The sequence below is a fragment of the Chenopodium album genome, chromosome 19 (assembly GCF_948465745.1).
Source record: "Chenopodium album chromosome 19, dcCheAlbu1.1, whole genome shotgun sequence".
In the NCBI taxonomy this organism is placed as follows: Eukaryota; Viridiplantae; Streptophyta; class Magnoliopsida; order Caryophyllales; family Amaranthaceae; genus Chenopodium; species Chenopodium album.
In genome coordinates this window covers 7,522,157-7,543,103 of record NC_137852.1, presented here as the reverse complement: position 1 = coordinate 7,543,103, position 20,947 = coordinate 7,522,157, and the positions used below count along the sequence as shown (strand labels likewise).

At 34.4% G+C, this 20,947-nt stretch overlaps 3 protein-coding genes and 1 non-coding gene across 4 annotated transcripts; 3 read left to right on the top strand and 1 right to left on the bottom strand.

The window, feature by feature from the left end:
* Positions 1-1,617: 1,617 nt before the first annotated feature.
* Positions 1,618-3,760, bottom strand: LOC145594638 (2-dehydro-3-deoxyphosphooctonate aldolase 1). Its single transcript, XM_081650965.1, has 2 exons — positions 3,677-3,760; positions 1,618-2,784 (listed from the first exon to the last, which is right to left on the bottom strand). The coding sequence occupies exon 2, from the start codon at positions 2,749-2,751 to the stop codon at positions 1,882-1,884; it is 870 nt and encodes a 289-aa protein (XP_081507091.1). The 5' UTR covers positions 2,752-2,784; positions 3,677-3,760; the 3' UTR covers positions 1,618-1,881.
* Positions 3,761-5,348: 1,588 nt separating this feature from the next.
* Positions 5,349-16,779, top strand: LOC145594518 (exosome complex exonuclease RRP46 homolog). The gene is made up of 8 exons (XM_081650827.1): positions 5,349-5,657; positions 6,324-6,437; positions 6,907-7,007; positions 14,037-14,057; positions 14,399-14,471; positions 14,665-14,732; positions 15,156-15,285; positions 16,479-16,779. Exons 1-8 carry the CDS (start codon positions 5,552-5,554, stop codon positions 16,592-16,594), a joined length of 729 nt encoding a protein of 242 aa, XP_081506953.1. The 5' UTR covers positions 5,349-5,551; the 3' UTR covers positions 16,595-16,779.
* LOC145596364 (small nucleolar RNA snoR101) lies at positions 8,116-8,176 on the top strand. Its single transcript, XR_014103207.1, has one exon. It is a non-coding gene; the product is annotated as a small nucleolar RNA snoR101 (small nucleolar RNA).
* Positions 16,780-19,559: 2,780 nt separating the features above from the next.
* LOC145595813 (protein JINGUBANG-like) lies at positions 19,560-20,905 on the top strand. Its single transcript, XM_081652238.1, has one exon. The coding sequence runs from the start codon at positions 19,684-19,686 to the stop codon at positions 20,872-20,874; it is 1,191 nt and encodes a 396-aa protein (XP_081508364.1). The 5' UTR covers positions 19,560-19,683; the 3' UTR covers positions 20,875-20,905.
* Positions 20,906-20,947: the final 42 nt, after the last annotated feature.

Below are 20,947 nucleotides of genomic sequence, written 5' to 3'. Positions count from 1 at the left end.
TAAATTTGATAAAATTTTCCAGTTATTATTTCATTTATACTTGTAGACCCGGCCACACCCTGTTACCAAGTAAAGAAAAAGGACTTCGCAACATGGCTTGCCAATGATCCAGCTGACTACTAATCCATCCCTGCGCTGCTCAGAAATGGTTTCATCAGTCATGTTCTCTGCTATTATATTAGACGACCCACAACGCAACTCGATCAAACATGAATCATGAACATTATCTCATAATAAATGCATTAAGATGAATCAGGAGGTCTCAGAATACATCATACAAATAGAGTCCACAAATTCAATACCTTTGCAGCCATGAACATGACTAAGTTTCCTACAAATAAGGAAACTGGTTTAAAACGACAGGCGTATATCAGCCAAAAACGACAAGGAACCTTAGAACAGAAGAAGATAAAACTTTTAGTCACTGATGGATAATGATCGCATTTTTGGTGCATATATCTGTTAACCATTTTTTTTATTAAAAATAAAAAAAAATTAAAAAAAAAAAAAAAAAAAAAAAGAAGAAAAAAAAAAAGTGTGGAAGGGTGCAAGGTAAATGTTCATTCCATAATGGATTGCTGGAGCACTAATTGCAAACCGGCCTCCAGGTCCGCAGACATAATTTTCAGTGTTCTGGATAAGTAAAACCATCCGGGATTCTTGAAACTTGACTGAAGAGTCACTTCACTTCGTGACTCTCTATCCTTTGACAAGAGAATGAGTGGCATCAATCCCCTCTTACGGGGGAAATATGCTACTGGTGGAGGTCAAAACCTGCCTCGACTTTCCCTCAAGATTACTTGAAAAAAAAGTACTGGTATTAACATACCTAAATCCTTCATTTAAGATGCAATTTCCAAAATCGGATCTGACAATCCATAACTCAGAAGACCTATCTGAGTCTCTGAGACATTTTCAAATCGTAAGATCTGTGATTGACCATTTGGGGATGGAGCCTTAAACACAAGGTCCGATCTCTTCTGAATCCTTGCATCCTAAAATCTCAAGCTTATATGGTTACACCAGACTCACCACTCCTTCCCTGCAATTTATAAAATCTATTTCCAAGATCAGGAGTGCACATCTTTGTCAAATTAACAGAACCTAAATTGGGGATTACGTAACATTTACAGTATGGATTCCCTCCCCAACTCTCAAAAACTCAAATGAGAGTTACCTTATTTTCCTTTTCGCACTCTCCATCTCAGTGACATTAATTAAGCATACACACAATATCTCCAATCACCTTCCTTAATCCTTATTCCATGTAACCCATACATGCTAAAGGGGAACAAGATCCCATCCACGAACACAGTGACATAGTCAAATTGTGAAGTTCAAAGACAATTACACCTTTAAAACCAAGGGAATCATCCAGAAAAACAAAATCGTATAAAACTCTAGCTCACTACGATTGATTTAAATATAAAACTAGAACTAGAAATTAACTGACGACCATCTCAACAAAAGCCATCAGAAATTGGAAATTGTAAATTATGAATCATCTTCAATTTCTAAAACAAACCTGAGAAGGCACCGTAGATGATCTGTTTTGGGGTCTACTTACTTTAGCAGCCAAAAATTGGCAACAATTTTAGAAAGAAGAACGGGGAAAGGGAAGAGACTAACTAATTTAAGAAACAATTAAAAACTTCATAAATGGCACACATTGATAATACATTATAACAATACAAGGTTATTAGCAGGTAACGATAAATCAGTTTCAGACTCTTTAAACTTTTAAAGAGAGTAAGGCTCTCAATAAATGACTAACCTAGTTGATACTGCAAAGTTTGTAAACAAGCAGCATTTGATAATCTCAAATCCACTTAGGAAATGAAAGAATGAGCTGAGGTAACAAACCAATGATGGAAGAATTTCCTAATCACGGAATGGTGTGAGATCAATCGCAAATTGTTGCTTCCCCTTGCTTACTTTAGCAATAGCGATCAGCTCTTCCAGCAACTCCTCTAAATGCCGAAGAGGCCATTGCGTGGGTCCGTCACATGGTGCACTTAATGGATCATCATGGACCTCCATGAAGATTCCATCAACTCCGACTGCAACTGCTGTCCTGGCAATACATGGAATCAACTCCCGAAACCCTCCACTAGCAACACCTCCACCATCCAACTTCTTACCAGCAGGTTGTTGTAGAGAATGAGTGATATCAGCTACAACAGGACAATTAGCTTCTCTCATCCATTCCAAGTTTCGAGGATCCACAATCAAGTCATTGTACCCAAACATAGTCCCTCTCTCACAAACCATCACATTTTGATTGCCAGTACCTCGGACTTTTTCAGCAGAGTTTGCCATAACAGTAGAAGCACAAAATTGACCCTTTTTAATATTGATGATTTTCCCTGTTTTGCCAGCTGCAACAAGTAGATCTGTCTGACGGCATAAGAAAGCTGGGATCTGGATAATATCAGCAACTTTACCTACAGCTTCACACTGTTCACTTTCATGCACATCAGTTACTATAGGAAGGTCATATGCTACTTTTACTTTCTCAAGAATTTTAAGCCCTTCAGCCATACCAGGACCCCTAAATGATTTAGAAGATGTCCTGTTCGCTTTGTCAAAGCTGGACTTGAAGATCAGAGGCACCCCCAGTTTGGTTGAAATGGCTTTTATGTGCTTAGCCATCTTCATTATATGCTCTTCAGATTCTATCACATTAGGCCCCGCCATTAAGAAGAATGGCTGTGCTCCCTTAAGTTGGGTATATAGAGCTGCCGAATCCATATTCTCAGCTATCTCCTTCAAATTGATTCCAAACTGCAAAAGCAACAGGGTCAAATTTACTCAATTTAGAATGCTTTAAGTTTACCATTGAAACAATGTCAAGCTAATACATTGCAACAAGGTCAAAAAACTGAATAAAGGATGTATAATGATCGGCATCATTCAGTCTTCACAGTCAATAGAACACAATAACATTTGGAAAAACCCCTTCATTGCAACCCCTAGCGATCTTAATTTCTAAGATCATATCTAGCCGAGAAAGTCTTTGCCAATAATCGTTCTTGCCTCTAGGACAATAACAATAGTGTACCAGCATGAGGTTTAAATGTACCGACAACAACAGTTAGTGATATAGAATCCCTCTATCTATCCCCCACAAACTTAAAGCTTATTACACAGCCAGTGTCCTGAAAACCAGCCAATTGATAAAGCGTGATCCAATACAAAATTCACGCTCTCGATTTCATAAAACCATGTGGAGTTGTCAATTGGCTCCATTTCCGTAACAAATCAAGGGACAAAAACTGATGCAAACACTCAATTTATGAAATTTTCAGATTCCTTAGTTTCCACCGACAATGTAGCACAGTGTAAAGCATTTCACCTCAAACAAAAATTCATAATTTCTGTACAGCAATTGGCTTACTAATGCAGTAATACTATAAGAATTACAACCTCAATTGAATCCAATAATTCAAATATACAAGTATGAATCCAGCTATTACTCGAAAAAAATACATTAAATTGCAAAATTCTAGCAACGAGATCGCTCATTATAATCTTTCGAAACTTGAGTTTTTATAATCAATAATTCAATGATTCACCTTAAAAGAACCCTAAATCAGTAAATTGACTATACTGGCAATTAAATTAACGACATAGATTGTGAAATTGATATTCGATGATTTTAGGAAAAACATATTACCTGAGAAGGTGGTTTAATGGAGGAGAGAAAGCTCAGAAGCCGCTTCAATGGAGATCTCAGAATATGGTTCAATGGAGGAGAGAGATAGAGGGAGAGCGCAAACGTGAATGATCTAAAACGGAAAAAAGGTAAACATAGATCTAGGAGGAATACTTACTCCCGCGCAGAGTCGCCTGTGTGTGGGAGTGGGGAGTCGGAATAAGGCTTGTGTAAGGGCAAGCTTACGTTAATTTAAGGGTAAGACGGTTAATATGACGGTAACTTTAACAATTTTATACAATAAAAATAGCAACTTTAATGAATTAATTTATAAAGAACTTGATTGTATTTTAATGTTTGGATATATACATGACATGAAAACTAATACTTCCTCCGTTTTCTTTTAATTGCAACACACCTTTTAGGCACGCAGTTTTAGGAGATGATTAGTGAGGGTAAGCGAGCGATTTTATCAATATGCTTTTTACACGAAGATTAGAATAGGGTTAAGTATCATTTGTAAAAATTATAATGAATAATTTATCCATTTACATTACATAAACCCGACCTCAAAACACGTGCCACAGGGCTATGTTGCAAGTAAAAAAAAATGGAGAAAGTATGATTAATCTAATACGAAGTACATTCTAAGGGGGCGTTTGGTTATGTATTTTTTAATTGGATTGGAAATGGATTCAATTAAACCAATACAGTTACCGTGTGTTTGGTTAGAAAGCATAGTAATAATTACCATTACCTAAAGGTAATGGTTACCCTTCATTTGTTATCTCTAAAAAACTTAGGGTAACAAATATCATTTTCATGGTTAAACCAAGCAAATGAAAAGGTAATAGTTAAATGTATGATTTCTTTCCACCCTCTTAGTTGTTTCCTTTCCACTCCTTTTCCATTATCCGAACCAAATGCCTCCTAAGTATTTTTAAGAATAAAATTTATGTAAGAAAATTGGCAAGTTTTGTATATATAAGGGTAACTTTAAATATTTTTAGGGTAACCTTAACCTGTATAACAATAAATTAATGAAAATTCGTCCTAATCAATAAATTGTGAGATGAAATCCACTATATTAGATATGCACACAATGTGTGCCATAATTTTAAAAATGAAACATGAATATAATGCCTAGTATTTATTGCTTAATTTTTTAAAATTTGTCACGAAAAAGACATATGCATTAGTTAAAAATGTAATTTAGATGAACATTAAACTTTATTTTTTATTAAGAAGTTAAATGTTCCAATATTAGGTTTACTTTTGACAATATTGTACATTAGATTTAAGGCCTGTTCTCTTATGTTGAAATTCAGTTTAGTTTTCAGCTCCTAATTTCCTTTTCTTATAAAATATTCATCTCATTTCAGTCAATGAGAACAGACCCTTACAATATTATAAATATACCTTAACACTAACTTCTAGCCAATTTGGGGGTAACTTTTAGCCTTTATAAAGATAACTTTAAACTTGATACATTAATGTATATAGGCAATGGAATAAGTTCACATTACTCACTTGACAATTTGACATTTTGAAATGGATAGACCCGAATTCAGAGGATCCATCAAAAAGCGGGTAATTGAAATCGGCGGATTTGCCCGTTAAACACTTAAACCTCTATTTCCGTCGCTCTTAAAAATGTCCCAATTCCCAATTTGCTGGAAACACACTATAAACCCTAGCTAAAACCCTAAAATCCCCAAAAGCTCTTCTCCTCCATAAATTTCTGCAATTAGCTCTTCAAATCGTTAAATCTTGCTATTTCAAATTGCATCATCAAGTTCTCGAACCCTTAAATTGCTACCAATTTGGTGCAATTGATAAGCAAGCGAAAGCAGTGTCAGAAGTAGAAGACGAAGAAATTAAGGAGAGAGGAAAAAAATGGAGGTTGATAGGGAAGATGGGCGTACGCCAACTATGTTGAGACCTTTGGCTTGTTCTAGAAGTGTCCTTAATCGTGCTCATGGTTCTGCTAGTTGGTCCCAAGGTAATTTCTCCAAAATCTTTCTGGGTATTTTTTTCCTCAAATTTGAGTATTGTTTTATGTATTTGATTCATTTATGGTTGATATTGAGGGTTAATGATGAGAGGGGTTTTGATACTCCCTCGATCCGGGATTAACAGTCACGTTGATGGTGTAATTTGAACTAGTAGTGTGACGATGATGTAGAGGGTATTTGATGATTATTTCTGTCTATGTTGCAATGTAGTTGTTTTGAATGGATTTTGATAGCTAATCATTTTGTTGGGTTTTGTTTTGAAGTGCTATTCTCTCAAAGAAGATAATTTCTTCATGCATTGTTTGAATTTGTCAATTAAAAATTGTTGTTTCTTCTTGTTTTCAATGTGAGTGAGTGCTTAGTACATGCTGTAATGCTTGAACTTGCTGCATAAATTTTGTATTCAATAGGAAGATCGGTGATTGTGGGCCGAGAGCACTTGTTTTTCTTTGTGATTTCATGTTGTGTGTGAAGGATCAATATTCAAGCTCAAATGCTCATTAGAATTTGGAAGAGCTACACATGTGTTTCACCTTGTAAAGCGACAAAATTGTTGAGTCTGGAATTGTTATTGTTTTGGGGTCTGGATAATGCCTTCTATGTTGGAAATGATATTTTTCAGATGAGTAATTTCGTATATTTGTGTTCTTTAGGGGATACCAAAATATTAGCTGCAGTTTATGGACCAAAGGCTGGGACTAAGAAGAATGAAAATCCAGAGAAGGCTTCAATTGAAGTTATTTGGAAGCCCAAAACAGGACAAATTGGTAAGGTAGCTTAATATTGTTTAACATCCATGCTCTTTCTTACATGTTAACCCTCGTGAATCTGATTAGCTACTACTAGTGTGGGGTATGCATTCATGAAATTCATGTATTTACATATGTCAATGTTTATCATTTTTATTTACTGTCTGTACTTGTTAATGATTGCTTCCATTTGCCAAATACCGCTGATGAATTTTTAGAAAAGTTAGAAATTCGAATATGTTGCAATGCCTATCCTGGAATGTGGTTTTTAGGGAAATGATCAGCTTATATATGATTGGTTTTAGACAACTTTATGTGAATGAGGATAATTAATTTGCCGAGTGTGAAAATAATCTGGTTTTAATTGATTGTTCCTTTGATAGTTTTTGGTGACATTCCTGGACATGCATATTTAATTGGTTTGAATCTTGTTCTCCCCTAGACCTAGTATCAGGATTCAATCATCTAATAACTTTCTATCAACTAGGTAAATTGGAGAGGGAGTATGAGATGATTCTGAAGAGAACATTACAAAGTATCTGTATACTGACTGTCAACCCAAATACAACCACCTCAATAATTGTTCAGGTAAGGCTTTATTTTCTACTTTTTCTTCTGCATTGTTCAGGATAATGTTTTTGCCGGATGTTAAAATCTTATCCAGTTTATATTCTTGCTCCACCTAAAATTGGTTACTATTACAATTAATGGATATCTGCTTTGTCTAATATATGCTCTGTAGTTATTTGATGCACTGTTATTGACTTTTTGCAACCTTGTTCTACTTTTCTAATTGTTATTACAAATTTACAATGTATAAAATTTTTGTTTTGGTAAGGTTTTATTTTGAAAACAAATTTTATAATATATTAGATACTTGCTTACTTTATATATTATGTTCTATTGATAACCTTGAGTACTTCTATTCTATTAATTAAAAAAAACGAAAAGGTTCTTTTTTCCATAGTGACATTCTTATTCACTTCCGTTAACACAATCAATCAATCAAAGGCTTAACCCCATAAGTGGGGCGGCTACATGAACCAAAAGTGATTATTCCGTGTAGTCATCGATAAAAATCGTCCTCCTCCATCCCTTACGATCCAATGCCTCATCCTCATGCAAATCCATGTACTTCATATCCTTCCTAACTCCTTCCAACCAATTCATTTTCTATCTCCCTCTCCCTCGTTTAACCCCTCCATGGTTTCACTCTTCCACTCTTCATACCGGTGCATCATCGGGTCTCTGTCCTATATGACCAAACCGACGCAGGCGATTTTCACTTAGTTTGTTTGCAATGCCTGCCACCCATACTTTCTTGCGCTTATGTTAAATAGACTATGTTATTTTATTTTATTTAAATTATTATTTTCATAGTTATCACTCAATTTAATCGATGTTCCCAAGTTTACATAAGAAGATTATCTTGCGCATCTTCTGTTGTGGACCTTGTGGTTACATTGATGAAATGTTCTACAAGGTCCATTTGATTCTTTAGATCTTGAGGGAGTTGGAATTTATATACATAAAAATATAGTTTGTTTTTATGATAAATTGGGGGGAGCCTTCTTTAGTTGCTTGAGAAAATAATATGTTTTATATTCTTCTACCTATTTAAAATTTCTTGGCCTTCAAATTTGTAAAACTATCTGTGAAGATCTTTTATATTATGGATCTACAGAAGGCATATGATGTTATACACTTGATCTCTGAATATCAGGTAAGTAATGTTGAAATTCAAGGTAACTGATGCCAGTTTCTCTGCAGAACCCAGAAATCTGTTTTTTTTTAAAAAAAAATCCTTTTGAACTATGTTGGATTTTTCATAATTTTACTTTGCAACATGTTGCAGAGGGGCATCAGGGGCGGATTTAATCAAAGACGAAATGTGGGGTTTTTTAATATACTTTCTGACATAAACGTTTTTTGGCCGAGTGAATGTCTTCATTATCATAGTCTCCAAGGATCTTGCAAGCATTATGATACCAACAAAACCAGCAGTTACATAAATATGATGTACATCTCCCCTTCAAGTTCCTAGCATAAAGCAATTTATAAGATTTTGGTACTGATTCTAAATGCTATTTCTTCTCTCTCTTTGTGTGTGTGTGTGTGTGTGTGTGTGTGTGTGCGTGCGAGGGGTGGGAAATAGGGCTGGCAAAAACTGACCCGACCCGAAAACCCGACCCGAACCCGACCCGAAAAAAGCGGGTTAGGGTTGAGATTTTCGACCCGAAAACTTAAATGGGTTGACACGAACCCGAACCCGAAATTAAATGGGTTAGGTTAAGGTTGAAAATCTCAACCCGAAAACGACCCACTTAACCCGAAATAAAATTCAGGTCAAAATCAGGTCGGGTCAACCCGAACCCGACCTGAGAACCCGAACAATTTTAAGTTAAAAAAAAAAAAAAAAATTCTTAAACAGCTTTAAGGCCTTTAACATTGTAAATTAGCCCAGCCCAATTTCTTAAGAGGCTTCTACATATAAAATGAAAACCCTAATTTTTCATTTTCTACCTCATTTAGTCATTTTAGATCAGCCGTCCTTTCCCATTTCTCTGTTCTCTCTCTTTAATTTTCTCTCTCCTCAAAAACGGCACACTCAAAATTTCAAAAACCCTAAAATCACTTCACCATTGTTGAATTCGACTACAATTCTTATCTTCTCACTCTTATAAGGTACGTTTCTTGCTTATTGTTCTTAATTTGTGAGTTTATACGAATTGATTTTGTTATTTTACAAGTATATACAAATTAATTTATGCGAATTTATGCTGGGTTATGTAATTATACGAATTAATTTACGGATTTATGCGAATTCATGCTAGTTTATGTAATTATATGAATTGATTTATGCGAATTTATGCTAGATTATGTAATTACACATTTACACGACTGATTTATACGAATTTATGCAAATTTATGCTTGTTTATGTAATTATATGAATTGATTTATGGATTTATGCGAATGCATGCGAGTTTATATAATTACACGAACTGATTTATGCAAATTTATGCGAATTTATGCTTGTTTATGTAATTATATGAATTGATTTATGGATTTATGCGTATTTATGCTAGTTTATGTAATTATACGAAGTTATTTATTGATTATTCGAATTAACTTTGTTATTTTCATGCTATCTATTGATTTTATGTAATTATACAAAATGATATAAGCATTATGCTAATTATACAAATTGATTTATTGATTTTGTTATGGATTATATGAATTTTTTGGATGATAAAGGAAGTAATTCTAGTTAATGTAATTTGGCAGGAAGTAATTATGTCCAACAATGTTCAAGAACTTTCTTCCGGAGAGGAGGAAGAAATTAATTCAACAATGGATGATAAGAGGAAGAGCAAAAGCCAGAAAGCTTCCCCTAAAAAACCTCGTGTGCTTCTTACTGGTAAGAAACGCCAACGTCGCCTTTCTTCTGATGTTTGGGTGCACTTTGAGTTTATGGATGAGCCTGATGCAAATGGTAATTTGATTTGCAAATGTAAAAAGTGTGGTGTAAGTTTTAATGGTAATAGTACGAATGGAACAGGAAATCTTCATCGTCATCTTAAAAATTGTAAACAAAGCTCATTTAGGGATGTTCGTCAAATGATTTTAGAGAAAACATCTTCTGGTTTAGGGAATAGATTGCCTGAATTTGATGCTTCCTATTTTCGTGAATTGTTGTGTCTTGCTATTGTTGAGCATGATCTGCCTTTTCAATTTGTGGAGTATAAGGGTGTTAGGAGGTTATTTTCTTATCTGAATCCTAATTTCAAACCTGTCACAAGAAACACCATAAAATCTGATGTGCTTAAGATGCAAAAAAAAGAAAAGGAGCAATTGAAAAATGTGTTGGCCTCTTCTTCTGGTAGAATTTCATTGACCTCTGATTGTTGGACTTCCATAACCACTGATGGATACATTTCATTAACTGCTCATTATGTTGATAAATATTGGTGTTTGCAAAAAAAGATTCTGAACTTCTCTTACATTGCTCCCCCTCATACCGGTATTCATTTATGTGATCATGTGTATGGGTTGTTAAAGGAATGGGGTATTCAAAAAAACATTTTTTCAATTACATTAGATAATGCTTCTTCAAATGATGTTTTTGCTGAAAATCTTAAAGGGGAACTTGATTTGATTTGTGGTGGGGAATTTTTTCATGTAAGGTGTTGTGCTCACATTCTTAATCTAGTTGTTCAAGATGGTTTAAAAGAGATTGATGGGGCTGTGTGTAAGATTAGGGAGAGTGTTAAATATTGTAAGAGTTCTCAATCTAGAAAACAAAGATTTATAAGTTGTGTAGCACATGTTGAACTTCAATCAACTCGATCTTTACAACAAGATGTTCCCACTAGATGGAACTCTACTTACATGATGCTTGATAGTGCTTTGTATTTCAAAAAAGCGTTAATTCACTTTCAAAAAGTTGATGCCAACTATGCTCATTGTCCTTCCACGGAAGAATGGGGTAGAGTAGAGAAAATATGCAAGTTTTTGAAAGTTTTTCATGATGTCACACTAGCCTTTTCCGGAACCAAATATCCTACTTCCAATCTTTACTTTTCTAATGTTTTAAAGGTTAGATTGTTATTAAAAAATGAAAAGATAAGTTCGGATCTTTTTATGCAAAAAATGGCTAACAAGATGCTTGACAAATTTGGAAAGTATTGGGCTGATTTTAGTACATTTATGGCTGTTGCTGTGGTGTTGGATCCACGATATAAGATTCAATGTGTCCAATGGGGTTACAAGAGGATCTATGGGGATGGTGTTGAATATGAGCTTGAGTTCTCTAAAGTTAGCAATTCTATAAAGGAACTATACGATTCGTATGCCGCATCTCATTCTTCATCAAGCAATGTAAATGTCAAATCTACTGATTCTGAGGTTTTGAAGGAACCTTGTGATGATTTTATGAAGGTAAACACTTCTTCCCTTATCTGTTTTGTTGTATTATCATATTATGAAATCTGATTTTATGTTTTGTTGTATTATGAAATCTGATTTAATGTTTTGTTGCATTATGAAATCTGATTTATATAATCTGATTTATATAATCTTATTATAACCTGATTTGTATAATCTGATTATAACCTGATTTTATATATTCAGATTATAATCTGATTGTATAATCTGATTATAATCTGATTATATAAATCAGATTATATAATCAGATTATAATCAGATTATATAAATCAGATTATAATCAGATTATATAAATCAGATTATAATCAGATTATATAATCAGATTATAATCTGATTATATAAATCAGATTATAATCTGATTATATAAATCAGATTATATAATCAGATTATAATCTGATTATATAATCTGATTATAATCTGATTATATAATCTGATATTAATCTGATTATATAATAATATAATCTGATATTTATGATTTGGTTTTTATAGGATTTTGATGATTTTTCTGTTGAGCAATCATCTGTGGCTATGAAATCAGAGATGGAAATGTATTATGAGGAGCCACTTATGCCTCGATCCAGCAACATTGATATTTTAGCTTATTGGAGAACTTGTTCAGTTCGTTACCCTGTTTTAGCTCAATTGGCTAAAGATGTTCTTGCTGTCCCCGTATCAACTGTGGCTTCTGAATCAGCCTTTAGTACCGGGAGTCGGGTACTTGATTGTTATAGAAGTTCATTGAAGCCAGATACAGTGGAGGCTATAATTTGCTTAAGGGATTGGGCCTTTGGGCAAGGTAACTTATATATAATGTAATCTGATTTTATTTCTTATGTTGGCATGTATTATTGATGGTAACTTGTTTTGTTTTTTTGTGTGTGTGTTTTGTAGACTCTATGGATCCTCAATTGGAAATGCTTTGTGGATCAATTATGAAGCTTGAGATCGAGAACAAGAATGATACGCAACCTACATCACCCGACTTTGAAAAACTTGAAAGCCCTTTTGAATCCTCTAATGTTATTTGAGAACTTAGATATTTGAACTTGTTTGGATTGTAATTTCTGGTTTGTAATTGATAATTAGGTGCCTTACTTAGACTACTTTTGGTTTTATTTGGACTTTTTGTTAGATTTGATTGTTTGAAGCATTGAATGTTTGTGCCTTTGTGGTTTGAAACTTTGTTGTTTAGTTGTTTAGGTCAGTTTCAGGTTAATTTCAGGTCATATTCAGGTTAATTTCAGGTCATATTCAGGTTAATTTCAGGTTAAAATAACCTTACTTAAATCCTAACAAAAAATCAGGTCAAATAAGGTCATTTTCAGGTTGACCCGAACCCGAAAAAATCAGGTTCAGGTTGAGATTTTCAACCCGAAATGTTAAATGGATCAGGTTCAGGTCAGGGGGTATCTGACCCGAAATTACCTGACCCGAACACGAACCCGACCCGACCTGATCCGATTGCCAGCCCTAGTGGGAAAGAAGTAAGTGGCTTTAGTGCCTTTTATGCTCTTCACCTTTTTGAATATGAAAAGAGATGAAAAGCATTATAGTTCCCACTGTTAGTTTAATCACATCTACCTTAGTCTTCACTTAAATTAATTGTTTTTTTTAGGCTTCCAAACCCCTGGAAAGGTGTTCACCATTTCTTGTTTGTGAATATAATTTTCTTTTTCTGGGAAAATACATAATAGCAACATTATCCATTCCTGTGATTGTTTTTTTTAAAAATACTTTTAGCTAGTTAACTTTTCAAGGGAAGTTATATCCTTCGGTGCAAGTTGTATATGTCAAAATGCCATAGTAGACTCTTACAGGGGATATCTTGTTATTTCATCTTTTAAAACATAGCCTACTTGAGGATTTTCTCTAAAGAGAATTAGGGGGAGATTTGGAATTGGAATTGATTGCTAGTTTAAGAACTTTCTAAACGAAATACTTGTGTATATGCTCCGTCCTGTAAAGATTTTTCTATCAAACTTTAACACAAATAGTAAGTGCAATTGATGCATAGGGTTTAGCTTATAGAATGCTAGGATAAGAAGAATGTTGAAAGATGTTGGGTGAATACACTATATGCATTTTTTTTTAAAACCTGGTAGGGCAATACAATTGGACATATCATTATACAAAGGAGGACATTTGTTGTGCTGCTGATGGATAAAAATTAGGATATTTTGAATAGTATATGGAGATTATGACCGTTTCTCTTACTTTCTCAAGCTTGTATCATTTCTAAATTTGTCGTGTAATTATTAATGTGAGGTTGGGCATTCTCAATGATGAAATTTGTCTACGAGTAAACGCCTTTAACGTGTGACAGAAACCAACTAATTTTGTTAATTACATTTATTATCTGATGTTTTGATTACCCCTTCTCATGTTTGCTAATTTAATGCGAGTTCATTTATTAAACTGAAAACACAGTGAAACTATCTCCAATTTCCACTAACTCGCTACAGTTCTAGAAAAGAAAAGAATTTAGAGTTCAGAAATTATCTTATTGTATGTGATGGTGCTTGCAAATATTCTTTACTTATTTTTCAAACTGAACTGCTCTTCGCCACCAAACTGCACCTAGTATATCAATGCAACCCTTTTCACATCCCCACTCCCCTCACCCATGTTGGAAAAAGGCCGTTGTAATGTTTTTTGTATGTGTTTATTTGCAGGTTGTTAATGATGACGGTGCTGTATCCTTTTGTTAATCTACTTACATAATGTCTCGCTGTACACATCGATATTCTCACTAGTTTTTTATCAACTTTGTCTTCTTCTATCTTTACCTGTGAGAGAGGCTGTGATTATTCTTTTCTCTCTGTGTTTATTTTACTTCCAATTTCCTAACTGCTTGGCTTCTAGCTGATGTGGTGCTGATAATGAGCAAATATTTGACTACTAACTCTGTGGCCTGTGTCGTTGTGTACATACTTGGTTTAATCTCTAGTTTGCTTTGCTGTACTAGTCCATAAATCAAAATCCAATCACAAGATCTTGTATTTTTAAAAATTTCCTTGACTGAAGCTGCCTCTAGCTTCTTCCTTGTGCAATTAATGCTGCTTGTGCTGCACTTGTTGATGCTGGAATCCCTCTGAAGCATCTTGCTGGTATTTTTTTTACTCCTCCCTCAATTAGTAAAATGACATGAATGTTTCAAATTTTTTGAGTCTTGTCTAGATTTATACATCTGGGAGTAACAATAAGATTTTTCATGCATTGAGGTACTTTTGAGAGCCTAAGACATGTGATTATGTACATATATTGTTGTTTGTAATTTGTAACAGTTATTTTGTGCTGCAGTTGCAATATGCTGTTGTTTGGCTGAAACAGGATGTGTTGTATTGGATCCTACAAAACTAGAAGAGCAGGTTAGTGATGGTCTTTTTTTAATTTTCTAAGATTCTCTATAGTATCTTACTATCTTAGTAACTGGTGATTGGTCAATGTTTCTTAAAATTTTGAGAAAAATAACCATCCTCTCATAAAGGATATTCTAAAAGCTAAAGGCTCAAATTTAAAATCTTTAAAAACTTTCCAATATGTGAAAAGTTCATGTGGATGCAATAGGGCAAAAAATTATGGCTTTTGAGGTTTTATTTTTCAAGTTAGACCATAGCCACTCCCGTGATCAGTCAACCAGGGCCTACCCCCTACCCTAACTTAGAGAAGCAAATTCTTATTTGTTTTTATTATTATAATTTTTGTTTCTGGTGTTGAGGGGAAATGCAAGGGGTTAGGTGTTGCAAAATTGTGAATGGAGACATCATCTAAGTATATTTGTGTGCTGGCAGAAAATGAAGGCATTTGTGTATTTGGTGTTCCCAAATTCAGTGTTGTCAGTTGTACAAGATTCAGGCCCTACAAATGATGAACCTATGGAGCACGGAATCATCACATCTGTTACCCATGGAGCAATGTCAGGTACTTGTCATTGTTAATTGTACACTGCCCTCTTCTCTGTCACAACCAATTGTATGCACGCACGCATGCACATGTAATATAAGCTGCTTAATATTGTAGTAAGCATTATGAAGTATGTAGTTCTTCCCATTTAAAAATGAGGTGTTGAGCCTTTATTATATGAGCTGCAATGACACTTAAAAGGGACTTAATAGGGCTGTGCCATCTTAGTTGTCCTATTCTCTATGCAGTTACATTGCTACTATAAGCAATGTATAGCTTTGAAGATATTGTTGGATGCTCTCACCCCCTGGCGTGTAGGTGAACTGGTGTGTAATTGCCTGCTACCCACCCACTGTTGTTTGGTGGCTCTTATGATAGATGTTAATTTTTCATTAATGCACTTAATTTTGTAGTAAAGACTATGCCTTTGTTCTGGGTTTAATGAAAGGGTGGTTGATGGGTTCATTAAATTTCAATCAACATCTTCACTCAGGCTTTGTCATGTATGAACCAGGATGGATAGTTTGTCATTCAGAACTATTTCTGATGTCCAATTGCTCAACAAGAGCAAAGTATTTACTCCACGCATTTTGGAGCAATTAGCCTTAGTGGATAAAATTAAAATTAACTTTACAACAGTTTAGAACTCTGTACCATTTTCCACTAATGAACGGGCAGACTTAATCCAAAAGTCACTTGTAGTCTGAGTATTATTTTGAAATGGAAATAATAGTCTCATCTTTTGTAACTTCCATTAGTATACTCTCATATGGTGAGATGGATTGCCAGATTATTGCAACTGGTTTATGATGTAATAACTTATTTTTTTCAACCAATCTTACTTGGTCTAGTGGTTATTTGCTTATTTCCTCCTAATCTTTAGGTCATGGGATCAAGTCCAGCCAGAGGCTCATATTCTTTATTCTATTCTTTTTGAGCCTTGCATCAGTGTAATGCTAACTTGTTGGTCATATTTACTTCGCTATGCTCTGCTGAAACATGGAAGAATTTACGGTTAAATCTAGGCTCTTAATATGCGTGGGTGCTGGGCTGTATACTTGTATGGCTCCACAGAAAAATTCTTGGTTATATTCATGTGTTTTGTTGCATATTTGATTAACATAAATTTATATGTAGAGTTTTTATCGGTACCCTCATTTCTGCATCATCGCCAGTTTTGATGAGATTTAATGTATACCTTTCTCTTGCAGTTGATGACTATTTTAACTGTCTCAAGAGTGGACGAGCTGCAACAGCAAAACTCTCTAATTTTCTAAGAAGCCGCTTGCAAAATCGGCTTCCAAGCGACCTGCTTGGGGATACATGATACTCTGGCGAGGTAAATTGTATGATTACTGTCGTTAGGAGATAAATTATTCACAAAGTTACTTCTTGTATCTACTTCCATCTGATATGAACAGCTGTGCTTTGTATTATTTATTTCTAGCTGAGTCTGCATTACTTGTGAATGTGACATTGAAAGCAATTTTACTTCTGGCTTTTTAAGCTCAATATTGTCAGTATATTTAGAGTTCTTCATAAAGTTGTAGCTGCAATGTTTAAAGATAATTACTGTCATTGTCTTTTGATGATTTAAAGCAAGACTGTCAAACAAATTTATGGGTTATCAGATGACAGTAAATTCATTTAATGTAAAAATCTAATTGTGTTGGTGTTTTGAAATTCAGTAACGTTCATTATAATTCTAATAAAGTCGTAATGAAAATGGTAAGGTTTTGTCCGGGAAGAGGATATAAATTTCATGAAGTATGCCTATTACAGTATAAGGATAAAATCTTATGTACTAGTACTAAATCTTATGGTACCTCTGTTAGAGTTTGGACTGCTGCTATATTCAAAACTTATACTCCGTAACTCCCTCACGTCCTGAGTCGATTTTTACAACTCCAGAAAACTATTCGTTTCTTTGATGGGCGCAAACTTTTCATTTTTTGTGTAGTACTAGTACAAGTATGCTTCAAATTCTAAATAGGGAAAAGAAAATTATTAGTCTTAGAAACCAAGTTAAAATATACCAATTTTCGTCCAAAAAAAAAAAAAAAAAGAAAAAGAAGAAAAAAGTGAAAATATACAAATACTTCCTTCGCCTCAAATTATCTGTTTTATTTTTTCTCTGCCAAATATCTAAAATTAATGTGTTTCATTCTTTAATTTTGTAATCATCTTCTCTCATTTTTTCCCCAAAGATTGATTCCACACTTATTGATTTTATTTTTTTCTACCTTTTCACGACTCTTAAAACTTGATTTTATGCTATAAGCAGGAGTGCAAGTACATTGGCCCCTCCATTATAATTATTATCCAGTATCCACCATTTTGTTACAACTTCTAATATACTCTTTTGTTTGGATTTAATTGCCACATATTTGAATTACAATATTAATGTGATTATTAATTTCGAATCAAGTGAATATAATTTATGAGTTTTGGGGTTGTTCGATTTCAAAAGCTCCATTTATTAGACCTTATTGAAGTTGAGCTGGCTGGTTAAATTCACTAATTCGAGTTGAGTTTAAGTCAAGTATATAGCTAATGCTTGAGAGTGTTTTCATCTCCTTTTATGAAGAAGTAAAAGTACTTATTAATTTGATCCTCCTCATTACCATAAGTTCACAAGTGCTATCTATATAAAAGCTGTCTTTCACCAAACTCTTTCACACGAACATCCAGCTTGATTATTGTACGTATGGTGACAAATCAATGACTTAACTATATAAGAGATCGTTATGTTTATTAATTACTCTTTAATTAAATTTTGAGCTGAGTAGACCTTGACCTCTCAGTTTTGTTTGCAGTGAATTTATTACTAAGCCAAATGATCAAGGGATTAGCTAACTTTAAACTTTAAAGTATATCAATATCAACAAGTACTCTACAATTTACAAAAAAATAAAAATGAAACTGGAGGCCTTTTGCGTTTTAATTTGTTTGTTTTTCTCTTTTTCAAGGGTCTTTCCCCTTATTCGCATTAATACAATAATACTAAAATAGACACCAGGAATGACACGGGTCACTTCATAGTGAATTTAGGGCTACATGTCCTTATGCCTAATTTTATGTACCTTTTTTTATTTATTTTTTAATTTTTTATTTTTGAAACCAATTTTATGTACCTTAATGTCTTGGATGTAATTCTTTTATACCAAATTGTCCCAACACTCATAACATTATATAACATTGCTGCCAACTTGGCTTATTATGACATCGTTATCCATACAACTAATTGGAAGCATCCAGCCTCATCTCATATTCGTTACCCATTTTTTAGATGACCTAACCTTTAATTCACATTTGGCCATAAACACCATCATCATTCTTAAAATTTTATAAAGATAAATGCTAAGGGTTATGTATAAGAAGCTAAAAAAGGATATATTAATCATTAATTACACTGATTTGTGGGTGCTTTTGTCATACATTCCTAAACTAATATGGAGTAGCAAATATGAAAATATATTTAATATTTGTGTGTATCCCAAAGGGGCCGGGTAGCATTACCCTTTTATAAATTGTTTACCTGACCCTTATTCTCACTCTAACCATCAGTCCATCACACATGATTCACAACACTTAAACATAAAATAAAGTTAACAGTAAGTACTCCATATGTGATAACAGCATACATAACGAATCAAATTAACTAAATAGTCCCCAATTCCCCAAATCAAACATCATTTGCCCTTTTGTAAACTATTCTAGTGGTGATATATAGTAGATGCAACGATGTGTTCAATATATACTTCAGTGCAATAAATTCAAACTATTTTTGCGGTCGATACAATATTGATTTTAATTCATGCACACGTTTTCTTAAGTGGGAGTACATTTTTTTGGTCCGAATTTTCTTACATACATAAACATAAACAAATTAATTTTTGTGGGGGCATAATAAATTGTTGCTTAATTTAAATTGCATGTTTAAATGCATGCCATCTCCCCAACTAACTTAAGCATTGTATTGCTAAAAAAATGTTTCACTCCTTATGTAAGTTTTCATTAAATTATGATTAGCTAACTTTCTGACGCTTTTTAAATGCCTCTTGCATGCTTAAATGCCCTAATAACTTAAACGTTCTCCAAAATTTCCTCACCTTCTATTCAATTTCTTTCTTTCTAACTATGAACCACACTATACAAAGCGACATACAAAGCGTCAAGATTGATAGGAATAATTCTATGTCTAGTTTTTATCATGTTGATGAAAATGATGATACCTATAAGGAAATTAATCAATCACCGAGTTTTAATCAATTTTCACTACGCCACCTTAGCTTCATCCCCGAACCACCATCATCACCGTCACCATTGCCCCCACCAAGTCCCGAATCCATATGGTCTCGTTCACCTTTATTGACCCCTACTCACCCTTCTTTACTTTATTGTTGTATATCATCTATGCACCGCGATGGAGATATCTACTCCATCGCGGTGTCAAATGACCTAGTGCTAACCGGCTCATCTAGCCGGCGTATCCATGCATGGCAGCCACTTGACTGCCATGCAAAAGGGTACATACATGCAAGCTCGGGTGAGGTTCGAGCCATGGTGGCTCATGGTGAGGTACTCTTTACATCACACAAGGATCACAAGATTAGGGTTTGGAACATGAAGAATTGTAGTGGTACTAGAAGTAGTAGTAGTAGTTTTAGACCTAGGAAGTTAACTACCCTACCAAATGATAGTCATTTCAAAAAAATCATTTCTAGGCCAATTACCCCACAATTTAAGGGCACTTCTAAGCCAATAATTATCCCACAACATAGGGACACTATCTCTTGCATGGCTTACTACCATGTTGAAGGGATTCTATACACCGGCTCATTCGATCGAACCGTTAAAGCTTGGAGGGTTAATGAGAAGAAATGTATTGACTCATTTATAGCTCATGGTGGTAACATCAATGATATGGTGGTTAACCAACAAAATGGCTATCTTTTTACGTGTTCGTCCGATGGAACGGTAAAAATGTGGTTAAGGGTTTATGGTGAAAATTCCCATGCCCTAATCAAGGTTCTTGTTTTTCATGCTTACCCTTTTCATGCCTTAGCCTTTAGTGTCGCGGTGTCTCATAAGAGCTTCTTGTATTCGGGTTCTACGGATGGTACTATAAACTATTGGGAGCAAGAGCTTTCTTGTAGGTACAATCATGGAGGGTTCTTACAAGGGCATAGGTTCGCGGTCCTTAGTCTTGTGACTATTGAGAATATAGTGATTAGTGGATCTGAGGACTCGACGATTAGGATATGGAAAAGAGAGAAAGGAAGGGGTAATATACACGAGTGCCTCGCCTTGTTGGAAGGTCATAGAGGGCCGGTAAGATGCTTGGCTGCTTTCTTACAAAAGGATAAGTTTGCATTGAGTTTCTTGGTGTATAGTGCTAGTTTGGATCAAACGTTTAAGGCGTGGAGAGTTAAGTTGTTATCTTCAGAAGTAAAGAAATCGCCTTTCGGAGATGATGATGAAGACGACGATGATGATAAGGAGGAGAGTAAATCTCAAATGGAGTTTGAGACAAGTCCTGTGTTATCTCCTTCATGGGTGAAGAAGAAGCTCCAAATTAGTCGCAGTTTACATAAGTTGGTTTAATAATTTAATTACAGATGATTAAGTTTTATGTAGCGTGACCATGTTTTCCAAAATTACATACGCTCTATGCTCT

Coding starts and splice junctions, on each gene's coding strand:
- LOC145594638 (XM_081650965.1), bottom strand. CDS start 2,751: ATGGATTCGGCAGCTCTATATACCCAACTTAAGGGAGCACAGCCATTC.
- LOC145594518 (XM_081650827.1), top strand. CDS start 5,552: ATGGAGGTTGATAGGGAAGATGGGCGTACGCCAACTATGTTGAGACCT. Junction 14,058..14,398: donor TTGTTAATGATGACGGTGCT/GTATCCTTTTGT, acceptor AGCTGCCTCTAG/CTTCTTCCTTGTGCAATTAA. Junction 14,472..14,664: donor CCCTCTGAAGCATCTTGCTG/GTATTTTTTTTA, acceptor TTTGTGCTGCAG/TTGCAATATGCTGTTGTTTG.
- LOC145595813 (XM_081652238.1), top strand. CDS start 19,684: ATGCACCGCGATGGAGATATCTACTCCATCGCGGTGTCAAATGACCTA.